The following is a 12329-nucleotide window of genomic DNA, read 5'->3' on the forward strand; positions in this document are numbered from 1 at the left end:
AAAATGTACCTCCATCTCATCAGATTCATCAGCTTCTGCCAAATTCCTCCATGACTCAGGCTACTTAGAACACTCTGTACAGCTTTACTGATTATATAATTAGGTTGGCTATATCTCCAGAGATATTCTGACACCTCCATTTTATTGCCTGTTTCCAGAATGCTGGTAGCATCCCAAAAGCAAAATTTGCTGAATAAAATCATTTATTACATCCTCCTATTCTCTTCCCAGATACTGAACTTAGCATACAACAACTTATTTATACTTGTGTTGATTTCTGGCTTATCAGTGCTAGTTTGACTTTAAGGACCTACTTTGACATTGATATGATAACTTCTCTGTATAATTAGGCTCTAAGATGAACGATTTTGATTTATAACAATCAAAAACAGGGGTGGTTGGCTCAGTTGGTTAAGCGTCTGACTTCAGCTCAGGTCATTATCTCACAATTCTTGAGTTCAGGGCCCCGCTGACAGCTCAGAGCCTAGAGCCTAGAGCCTGATTTGGATTCTGTCTCTCCCTCTCTCTTTGCCCCTCCCCTGCTCGCACTGTCTCTCTCAAAAATGAATAAGCATTAAAAAAATTTTTTGGAACAATCAAAAACAACCTCAAATATTAAGTCAAGGTATTAAATGTGCCCCTTCCCCAGGGGCAAATGAAAATCAGCATGCTCACACTGCTTACGTACCTCTGCTTCAGACTGGTGCATGCATTATAGTCACACAATGTATTTACCTCAAGTATAATAATGTTCATTTATAGTAATAAGTAGGAAGAAAAAGACCTGAGCTACTTGTCAAGAAAACAAAACACTTCACACCTTCTTTTTCATCTTCTATTTTTTGAATTAAAAATTCTGTCAAAATTCAAAATAAATTACATGATAGTTATTCTAGCTTTTACTTCCTTTTCTAGCATGATTAACCAAGAATTACTATCAATAGTTTACTACAAATTTAAAAAATAAACCACTGCCATGTATCTCATAAGATAAAAATCAATTTGAAAGATTTTAAAAATCTACTTATCACAGTTTTAAAGCCTTTTTAAAATCACTTCTTTTAGAAGACTGTCCCAGATTCTTTAAAAAAAATTCATTTTTAAGTCTCATTTAATCAACTGATCTTTTCATAGCAAGAAGCTAAGTTTAAATAGAAGCAACTGAATAGAAGTTAATTTTACCTTGAAGTACTACGCACAATTCACTGTCATTACTGCTTTAACAAGGTAACTGCATGCTTATAAAAACGTCAGGAAGGTTAGTGAATTTTACATACCAACATGGTGCTGTCGTGTTGGAGAAGTAACATTTCTAATACAAGGAGTGAGTTGAGATTCCGTTCTTTCATGAGATGAATCTCGCGATCTGTCACTTGACCTTCGTCTATCTCTTGATCGTTCATGTCCCCCACTAGCACCATGTAGACTCATTTTGGTGTGGTCAGCAACTCCTTTAGCAACACGTGCGGGAGTACTAATAAGTCAGAAAACAAAATTAACCATAAAAGTAGAACGTAAGACTACAAATGCTTTTAAAGAAAAAAGCAATTAACATAAAACTACTACTATTTTGAAGTGTAAGAATCAAATGCTACTTTACAATTCTGGAATGCAATTTACCTTAAACTTGTAGGTTTTATAAATTCTGAAACACTGTATCTTTAAAGATCATATAATCCAATTCAGTTTTTTTAAGAATGACAAAACTAAAGCCCAGAAATGTTCATTAACTTTTGAGTTAGTATAGTAGTAATAGTAGTCGACACCACCGACATCTCCTAAATATTGTTCAAATACTTTGCTCTCTTTGATTTGGGGGATGGGGAGGTGGAGCAAGAACACCAGCTTCTGGAACTCTTAAAAAAATGAGGTAAAGGACAAAGTAATTGGTTTCCTAGCCAAATAAAATACATCTACATGCTAACTTTAATCAGCTAATTTTGATTTTGACTAACTCTTCATAATTTTTCAAAATCATTTCTCTAAAAACTTTACTATGCTGTGTAAAGTCACAGAATTGAAAATTTTAAAACATCTTAGGTAAATCTGCTCATGAGAAGTGAATAACTGAGAATGATGATTAATGTGGTTGACAGAATTCAGTAACAAAATTATTTATAAACTTGTATGTACTATGTGCACAATGCTATAAAGAAGCACCCTCAAGGAACTTATGATTTAAGTGTAGCAGTAATACATGAACATGTAGAAATTTAAACAAGAGTTATCTCAAATTTCACATGTAAAATGGCTAAATATATCTCAAATATTTAATAAACAAGTTACAGATAATAAATGCTTTAAGATCTCAGAAGAAGAAGACATCACTATAAAGTTAAACACTGGTGAACCAAGGTGCTGGCAAATAAAATTTTAATAACCAAAATACATTGCAGGTAGGAAAACTGACAGAACAGAGCCAGACCTAATTAATATACTGGAAATTTACCATCTTAGCATATATCATGGTTCATGGTTTAAAAATACTACAGTTTGTTATAAATAAAAATAGAAGAAACTTCACAGCTTTAGAGAAATACAGTCTTAGAATTGATTTGTACTTGAATACTTAATTGCTCAACGTTGTTGAATATTACTTAACATTTTGAAACCTTAGCTTCCTCATGTGTAAAATACAGGTTCGATTTACTCTGTAGGCTTAATATAAGGATTAAAAGAAGTATAAGCAAGCTACCAGCAATGTACCTGCACAAAAGAATCACACATTAAATACTAGTTTAGTTATGACCGATGAAGATATTAAAGTTCACTTATGAGATTGCTCAGTCACGAGATATTTAGTAGATATGCTAATAACACTGTAACTCAAGCCTTTTGATTCATTCCAGGGCCCCCTCCATAATATTACCCTGCACTCCATCACTGAAACCACACTAATTAAAATTTAATCTTCTTGATTTCATTTTAAATTCCTTAGTGCTTCAGGGTCATCTCCTCTGTTGGCCTATTACCTATAATTCTTTGTTATTTTAGTGGTTTCTTTCATTATGAAAATCAGTCAACAACTCATTGTAACAGACTACAAAGATAAAAGATAAGGCCAATTTTTGCATTTACCCTAAGAGTTACTTGTAGGAAAATAAAGACAACCTATCACCCTTTGTCAGTTGTCTTTCATAAACCTATAGAAAAAATAAAAAATTCTACTACCACCTTCTTTCAGTGAAAGAGATCAGAGTAGGATTGCATCTTTGAAACGTATTTTTTCTTCGAATAGAAAATATTCTACTGCATCCATGGTAAAAACCTTAGAGTAGAAACAATGGACTTTCTGGTTTATGTCCTAAAGTAGGAAAAAGAGGGGCGCCTGGGTGGCGCAGTCGGTTAAGCGTCCGACTTCAGCCAGGTCACGATCTCGCGGTCCGTGAGTTCGAGCCCCGCGTCGGGCTCTAGGCTGATGGCTCGGAGCCTGGAGCCTGTTTCCGATTCTGTGTCTCCCTCTCTCTCTGCCCCTCCCCCGTTCATGCTCTGTCTCTCTCTGTCCCAAAAATAAATAAACGTTGAAAAAAAAAAATTAAAATAAAGTAGGAAAAAGAAAGCAATCTACAATAATGGAAGGATTATATATTGAAAAAATTAACTCCTCAAATTATTCTAGCAGTTAAGTTTTAAATGTGTCAAGAAGCACATTTTCAAAATATGAATCTAACTGATAATCTAATGGATATGGTATATACAACAACTACAACTAAGGCAAATGCAGGACAAATTTCAGTTTGAGCAAGGGCCAAGCAGACTGATTAATTGAAAAAACATTTCCACCAGACATCCCTGTAACTGAAACATTAAATACTACTAAGCATTCTGCTAAAATACTGGTTCGCTTCTAAACTGTATAGATTTTAAATAAATACAAAAGTTGTCATAATATACTTCCATTCTTTCTTTTCATTCCCAAGTGGAATGTACTCTGAATCAGATCTTCAAAACCAGATGTCATGGAAGACTAATGATGTCCTACTTTATTTAATTAAATAATTTTAGATCAGAAAAGCACTCCAAGGGCAAAAATAATTAACATGTGTAAAAGAAAATGAGGACAAGCAAGTTCAGAGGGGATAAGTCTGCTTCGTGCTGCATTTAAAAGAGTTGGAGATATGTGACTGACATCTATTTCTAGTCAAGACAAAATAACAAGGACTGCATTTACTTTCCTACCTGGAAAAATAACTGAAATGGATAAAATATATAAAACAATGATTTGCAAGACACAGCACATCAGCAAAGAAAGAGTGATCCCTAAAAGATCAAAAACAAAGGAGATAACTGCTCCAAATTATGGTCTTCGAGTTTCCAGGGGCACCTGGGTGGCTCAGTTGGTTAAGCATCTGACTCTTGATTTCGGCTCAGGGCATGACCTCAAGGTTCATGAAATCGAGCCCCACATTGGGCTCACTCTGATAGTACAGAGACTGCTTGGGATTCTCCCTGCCTCTCTCTGCCCCTTCCCTGTTCACACAGTCTCTGTTTCTCTCAAAATAAATACACTTTAATAAGTAAATAAATGAATAAAAAATAAAGGGGGGGAATGAATTTTCAGGCAAACACACAAAAAGATGAATGAATTCATCATGAGCAGACCTGCATTAAGAAGAGTTACAGGAAGCCCATTAGAAGAAAAAGTAATGCTAGATGAAAATATGAATCTACACAAAGGAATGAAGAACACTGGAAATAATAACTGCCTGGGAAGATATAGGCTTTTTTAATTGTTTAAATCTCTTTAAAGGATTAAACAATAATTGTAAGAATACAGCATGTGATTTATAACATACACATATAACTATAATAGCATAGTTTGGGAGGAGAGACACAGAAGTACACTACTGTGGCTCTTAAACCATTTCTTGTGTTCTGTAATATCATTTGAAGATAGGCTAATAAAGATGTGTATTATAAGCCCTAAAGCAACCACTAAAGTAGAGAAATAAAGAATTACAGCTAATAAGCCAACAAAAGAGAAAATAAAATTATTAAAAAAAATACAATTAATCTAAAGCAGGGCAAAGGAAAAAGGGGAGGATGGGGACACAAGAACAAATGGGACAAATAGAAAATAAACAGCAAGATGACAGACTTAACCTTAATCATATCTATCATTACATTAAATGTAAGTGGCCCAACCCACAAAAGATTATCATCACACTGGATACATAAGTCAGACCCATCTATATGCTGCCTACATGAAACACACTTTAAATATAAAGCTACAAAGAGGTACAATATTAATGGATAATGAAAGATAAAACATTGTAAACACTAATCAAGAGAAAGCAAAAGTAGCTATGTTAATATCAGACAAAGCAGACCTCAGAACAAAGAACATGACCAAGGCATTTCATAAGAATAAAGGAACATATTCATTAAAAGCACATCCCAGGGGTGCCTGAGTGGCTCAGTTAGTTGAGCTTCCAAACCTTGATATCAGCTCAGGTCATGATCCCAGGTCTATGGGATCAAGCTCCACACTGGACTCCATGCTGGTGATAGAGGCTGCTTGGGATTCTCTCTTTCCCTCTGCCCCTCTCCCCCACTCATGCTCTCTCAAAAAATTAAATAAAAAATAAAACAAATAAAAGCATGTCCCAAAAGTCCTTCTGCCTCATAACAGAGCTTCAAGATACATGAAGCAAAAACTACAAATATAAAATTACAAGAACTCCACAATTATGACCAGAGATTTCAATACTCTCCTTGTAACACTTAATGGAGCAAGTAGGCAGAAAATCAGAAAGATGAATACAATTTGAACACTAATAACTGCCTTGACCTAATTGACATTTATAGAACATTTAACCCAGTAAGAGCAAAAACTTCATGTGTTTCACATCCACACAAAACATTTACCAAGACAGACTGTATTCTGGGCACCAAAACAAGTCTCGATAAATTTAAAAGAATTTAAACACATACAATATGTCCTCTGATTACAATGGAATTAGATTAAAATTCAGTAACAGAACGATATATGGAAATTTCCCAAATATTTGGAAATTACATAACATCTTTTAAATAACCCATGGGGCAAAGAAGAAAGCAAAAGAGAAAATGGAAAATGTTCAAGTAAAAAAACCCCAACATAATCAAAATTTGTAGAATGGCACGACATTATAGCAGTGGTTAGGGAGCAAATTATAGCATTACACGTCTACATTAGAAAAAAAAAAAGGAAGTTCTAAAAAAAAAACAAAAAACAAAAAACAAACCACCTCAATTTCACCTTAAGAAACTCAACAAAACTAGGGGTGCCTGGGTGGCTCAGTTGGTTAAGCATCCAGTTACGGCTCAGGTCATGATTTCATGGTCTGTGGTTTCGAACCCCATGTCAGGCTCTGTGGTGACAGCCCAGACCTGGACCTGCTTCAGATTGTGTGTCTCCCTGTCTCTCTCTGACCCACCTCTGTTTGTGCTCCACCCCACCCCCCCTCAAAAATAGTAAATAAACAAACATTTAAAACAAGAAAAAGAAACTAAACAAAGACCAAACCAAACCCAAAGTATAAAAATCAGTAATAAAGGTCAGAGTACAAAGCAGAATTAACAGAACACAGAAAAAGAATAGGTAAAATCAATAAAAACAAAACCTAATTTCTTTGGGGGGGAACAAATTTATAAACCTCTAGCCAGACTGGGAAAAAAATAAGATACAAATTTCGAGTATCAGAAATGAGAAAATTGACATTCTACAAAGGTCACCTATATTTAAAAAGTAATAGAAGAATATTATAAATAACTTTATGCAAATAAATTCATCAACTTTGAAAAACTGGTCAAATTCCAAACTACCAAAACTCACTCCAGAAGAAACAGATAAGGTGCATAGCTCTATTTCTATTACAGAAATTGAATTTGCAGTTAAGAACTTTCCCTCTAAGAAAACTCCAGGCCCAGATAGCTTCACCGACGAACTTTGCCAAGCACTTAAGAGAGATATAACACTAATACCTACATAAACTCCTCCAGAAAACTGAAGAAAACATATGTCCTAATTCATTCTATGAGGTCAGCATTACCCAGGTACCAAAACCAGACAAAGCCTTACAAGAAAACTAAAAACTGACATCCCTCAGAATATGCATATTTTCAACAAAATTTTAATAAGCCAAATAGAGCAATATATACAAATGTCACATCATGATCTAATGAGATTCATCCTAAAAATGCAAGATTGTCTGAATACTCAAAATCAATTACTATGTCAATTATACTTCAATAAAAGACTCTTTCCTCAATCAATATAATTCACCATATTAACAAATTAATGAAGAAAAATCTGTATCTCACTAAACATACAAAATACATTTGGCAAAATACAAAACCCATTCCTGATTAGGGAAAGAAAAAGAAAAACCCACCTCTCAGCAAAAGCAGGAATACAACAGAATTTCATGAACTGGACAAAAGAGATTTATGGAAAACCTACAACCAACATCATACTTATACAAAGATGTCCACTCTCACCACTTTTATTCACCAATGTACGAAAGATTCTAGCCAGAGAAATATGTCACGAAAAAGACATTGAAGGCACACAGATTGGAAAAGAAGTAAAACCAACCTTACATGCAGACAATATAATCATCGATTGTAGAGTCTAGTACAAAAAGTTACTAGAACTAATGAGTTTATTAACAAGGTTACACAGGGAACCAACCCATGCACAAATGAAAATCTGCGTAGAACTTCTGACTCCCCCAAAATTTAATAGCCTACTGTTCACCAAAAGCCTTACCTATAAACAGTTGATTAAAACATATTTTGTATGTTATATGTATATTATAATAAAGTAAACTAAAGAAAACGTTAAGAAAATCGTAAGGAACAGAAAATACATTTACAGCACTGTATGTATACTTATTGAGAAAAACAAAAATCCACATGTAAGTAGTCCCACACAGTTTAGATCCATGTTGTTCAACGGTCTCTCCACTAGCAACAAAATAACCAGAAATTGAAATTTTAAAACAACACTATTTACAATAGAATTAAAAACTTGAAATATATAAGGATAAATCTGACCAAAGATGCCAAAAACTACAAAACATTGCTGGGAGTAATTTAAAAAGACCTAAATAAATGGAAAAATTTACCATGGTCACAAGTCAAATAATTCAATATTGTTAAGATAGCAATTCTCCCCACAAGTTGATCTACAGATCTTTTTATTTTTTCAATATATGAAGTTTATTGTCAAATTGGTTTCCATACAACACCCAGTGCTCATCCCAAAAGGTGCCCTCCTCAATACCCATCACCCACCCTCCCCTCCCTCCCACCCCCCATCAACCCTCAGTTTGTTCTCAGTTTTTAACAGTCTCTTATGCTTTGGCTCTCTCCCACTCTAACCTCTTTCTTTTTTTTTTCCTTCCCCTCCCCCATGGGTTTCTGTTAAGTTTCTCAGGATCCACATAAGAGTGAAACCATATGGTATCTGTCTTTCTCTGTATGGCTTATTTCACTTAGCATCACACTCTCCAGTTCCATCCATGTTGCTACAAAAGGCCAGATTTCATTCTTTCTCATTGCCACATAGTACTCCATTGTGTATATAAACCACAATTTCTTTATCCATTCGTCAGTTGATGGACATTTAGGGTCTTTCCATAATTTGGCTATTGCTGAGAGTGCTGCTATAAACATTGGGGTACAAGTGCCCCTATGCATCAGTACTCCTGTATCCCTTGGGTAAATTCCTAGCAGTGCTACTGCTGGGTCATAGGGTAGGTCTATTTTTAATTTTTTGAGGAACCTCCACACTGTTTTCCAGAGTGGCTGCACCAATTTGCATTCCCACCAACAGTGCAAGAGGGTTCCCGTTTCTCCACATCCTCTCCAGCATCTATAGTCTCCTGTTTTGTTCATTTTGGCCACTCTGACTGGTGTGAGGTGATATCTGAGTGTGGTTTTGATTTGTATTTCCCTGATGAGGAGCGACGTTGAGCATCTTTTCATGTGCCTGTTGGCCATCCGGATGTCTTCTTTAGAGAAGTGTCTATTCATGTTTTCTGCCCATTTCTTCACTGGGTTATTTGTTTTTCGGGTGTGGAGTTTGGTGAGCTCTTTATAGATTTTGGATACTAGCCCTTTGTCCAATATGTCATTTGCAAATATCTTTTCCCATTCCTTTGGTTGCCTTTTAGTTTTGTTGGTTGTTTCCTTTGCTGTGCAGAAGCTTTTTATCTTCATAAGGTCCCAGTAGTTCATTTTTGCTTTTAATTCCCTTGCCTTTGGGGATGTGTCGAGTAAGAGATTGCTACGGCTGAGGTCAGAGAGGTCTTTTCCTGCTTTCTCCTCTAGGGTTTTGATGGTTTCCTGTCTCACATTCAGGTCCTTTATCCATTTTGAGTTTATTTTTGTGAATGGTGTGAGAAAGTGGTCTAGTTTCAACCTTCTGCATGTTGCTGTCCAGTTCTCCCAGCACCATTTGTTAAAGAGACTGTCTTTTTTCCATTGGATGTTCTTTCCTGCTTTGTCAAAGATGAGTTGGCCATACTTTTGTGGGTCTAGTTCTGGGTTTCTATTCCATTCCATTGGTCTATGTGTCTGTTTTTGTGCCAATACCGTGCTGTCTTGATGATTACAGCTTTGTAGTAGAGGCTAAAGTCTGGGATTGGGATGCCTCCTGTTTTGGTCTTCTTCTTCAAAATTACTTTGGCTATTCGGGGTCTTTTGTGGTTCCATATGAATTTTAGGATTGCTTGTTCTAGTTTCGAGAAGAATGCTGGTGCAATTTTGATTGGGATTGCATTGAATGTGTAGATAGCTTTGGGTAGTATTGACATTTTGACAATATTTATTCTTCCAATCCATGAGCACGGAATGTTTTTCCATTTCTTTATATCTTCTTCAATTTCCTTCATAAGCTTTCTATAGTTTTCAGCATACAGACCTTTTACATCTTTGGTTAGATTTATTCCTAGGTATTTTATGATTCTTGGTGCAATTGTGAATGGAATCAGTTTCCTTATTTTCATTTCTGTTTTCTTTCTTTATTTTCTTTCTTTCTGTTGCTTCATTATTAGTATATAAGAATGAAACTGATTTCTGGACATTGATTTTGTATCTTGCAACTTTGCTAAATTCATGTATCAGTTCTAGCAGACTTCTGGTGGAGTCTGTTGGATTTTCCATGTATAATATCATGTCATCTGCAAAAAGTGAAAGCTTAACTTAATCTTTGCCAATTTTGATGCCTCTGATTTCCTTTTGTTGTCTGATTGCTGATGCTAGCACTTCCAACACTATGTTAAACAACAGCGGTGAGAGTGGACATCCCTGTCGTGTTCCTGATCTCAGGGGGAAAGCTCTCAGTTTTTCCCCATTGAGGATGATGTTAGCTATGGGTTTTTCATAAATGGCTTTTATGATATTTAAGTATGTTCCTTCTATTCTGACTTTCTCGAGGGTTTTTATTAAGAAAGTTTGCTGAATTTTGTCAAAGGCCTTTTCTGCATCGATTGACAGGATCATATGGTTCTTCTCTTTTCTTTTATTAATGTGATGTATCACATTGATTGATTTGTGAATGTTGAATGAGCCCTGCGGCCCAGGAATGAATCCCACTTGATCATGGTGAATAATTCTTTTTATATGCTATTGAATTCGATTTGCTAGCATCTTGTTGAGAATTTCTGCATCCATATTCATCAGGGATATTGGCCTGTAGTTCTCTTTTTTTACTGGGTCTCTGTCTGGTTTAGGAATCAAAGTAATACTGGCTTCATAGAAAGAGTCTGGAAGTTTTCCTTCCCTTTCTATTTTTTGGAATAGCTTGAGAAGGATAGATATTATCTCTGCGTTAAACGTCTGGTAGAACTCCCCTGGGAAGCCATCTGGTCCTGGACTCTTATTTGTTGGGAGATTTTTGATGACTGATTCAATTTCTTCGCTGGTTATGGATCTGTTCAAGCTTCCTATTTCCTCCTGATTGAGTTTTGGAAGCGTGTGGGTGTTTAGGAATTTGTCCATTTCTTCCAGGTTGTCCAGTTTGTTGGCATATAATTTTTCATAGTATTCCCTGATAATTGCTTGTATCTCTGAGGGATTGGTTGTAATAATTCCATTTTCATTCATGATTTTATCTATTTGGGTCATCTCCCTTTTCTTTTTGAGAAGCCTGGCTAGAGGTTTATCAATTTTGTTTATTTTTTCAAAAAACCAACTCTTGGTTTCGTTGATCTGCTCTACAGTTTTTTTAGATTCTATATTGTTTATTTCTGCTCTGATCTTTATTATTTCTCTTCTTCTGCTGGATTTAGGCTATCTTTGCTGTTCTGCTTCTATTTCCTTTAGGTGTGCTGTTAGATTTTGTATTTGGGATTTTTCTTGTTTCTTGAGATAGGCCTGGATTGCAATGTATTTTCCTCTCAGGACTGCCTTCACTGCATCCCAAAGCGTTTGGATTGTTGTATTTTCATTTTCATTTGTTTCCATGTATTTTTTAATTTCTTCTCTAATTGCCTGGCTGACCCATTCATTCTTTAGTAGGGTGTTCTTTAACCTCCATGCTTTTGGAGATTTTCCAGACTTTTTCCTCTGGTTGATTTCAAGCTTCCAGATACACTATGATTCTAATAAAAAACTGAGGTTTCTTACTCGAAAGTGACAAATTGATTCTAAAAATTCATACAGACAAACAAAGGAACTACAATAGTCTATGTAACTTTTTAAAAAGAACAGATATGGAACAGTAACACAATCTATTTTCAAGGCTTATTATAAAGCTATAGGAATGAACACAGGATGCTATTGGCATGATGACAGATAACTAGATCAATAAATCAGGCAAGGGCCCACATACATACATAGACAACACATTTTCAATAAGGGTTCAAAGTTAATTCAAGAGTTTTTTGACCACATAGTGCTGAAACGTATGAATATAAATGTATATTCCACTGCCAGCACCTAGAAAGGGGGGTGGGGGGGAGTTGCAGGAAAGGGAGAACTCTGATCTAAAGTTTGCATCATATACAAAAAGTGAAGTCAAAATGGATCACAACCCTAAATCCAAAACCTAAAATTATAAAACTCTGATGGGGGAAAAAAAGCACAGTTCATTAATAAATAAATTGATGGACTGGGATTACATCAAAATTAAAAACTTTCACTCTTCCAAAGAGCAAAATTTCATTCTCACTTAAAAGAATGAAATCACGACCTTAAAGAGCTGGAAAAGTAACAGCAAATAAAACCCAAAACCAGAACACAGGAAATAATAAAGATCAGAGCAGAAGTCAATGCTATCAAAACCAAAAAAAACCAAAAAAACAAACAAAAAAACCAGAATGAAACCAGAAGCTGGTTTT

General features: G+C 35.3%; 1 protein-coding gene across 6 annotated transcripts in view; it reads right to left on the reverse strand.

Moving 5' to 3' along the window:
• BTBD10 (BTB domain containing 10) overlaps window positions 1–12329 on the reverse strand; it is an 89625-nt gene that overhangs the window by 25323 nt on the left and 51973 nt on the right. For all 6 annotated transcript variants that reach the window (XR_006960767.1, XM_047072591.1, XM_047072593.1 and 3 more), the window contains one exon: window positions 1278–1474. Coding sequence is in view for 5 of the 6 variants with exons in the window: in XM_047072591.1 (XP_046928547.1) it covers window positions 1278–1474 (197 nt within the window). In the remaining variant the exon portion in view is untranslated. The remainder of the gene's footprint in view (window positions 1–1277; window positions 1475–12329) is intronic.

The sequence above is a fragment of the Lynx rufus genome, unplaced genomic scaffold, assembly GCF_022079265.1.
Source record: "Lynx rufus isolate CCGP_SWC_20201006 ecotype Redwood Valley unplaced genomic scaffold, mLynRuf1.p SCAF_9, whole genome shotgun sequence".
In the NCBI taxonomy this organism is placed as follows: domain Eukaryota; kingdom Metazoa; phylum Chordata; class Mammalia; order Carnivora; family Felidae; genus Lynx; species Lynx rufus.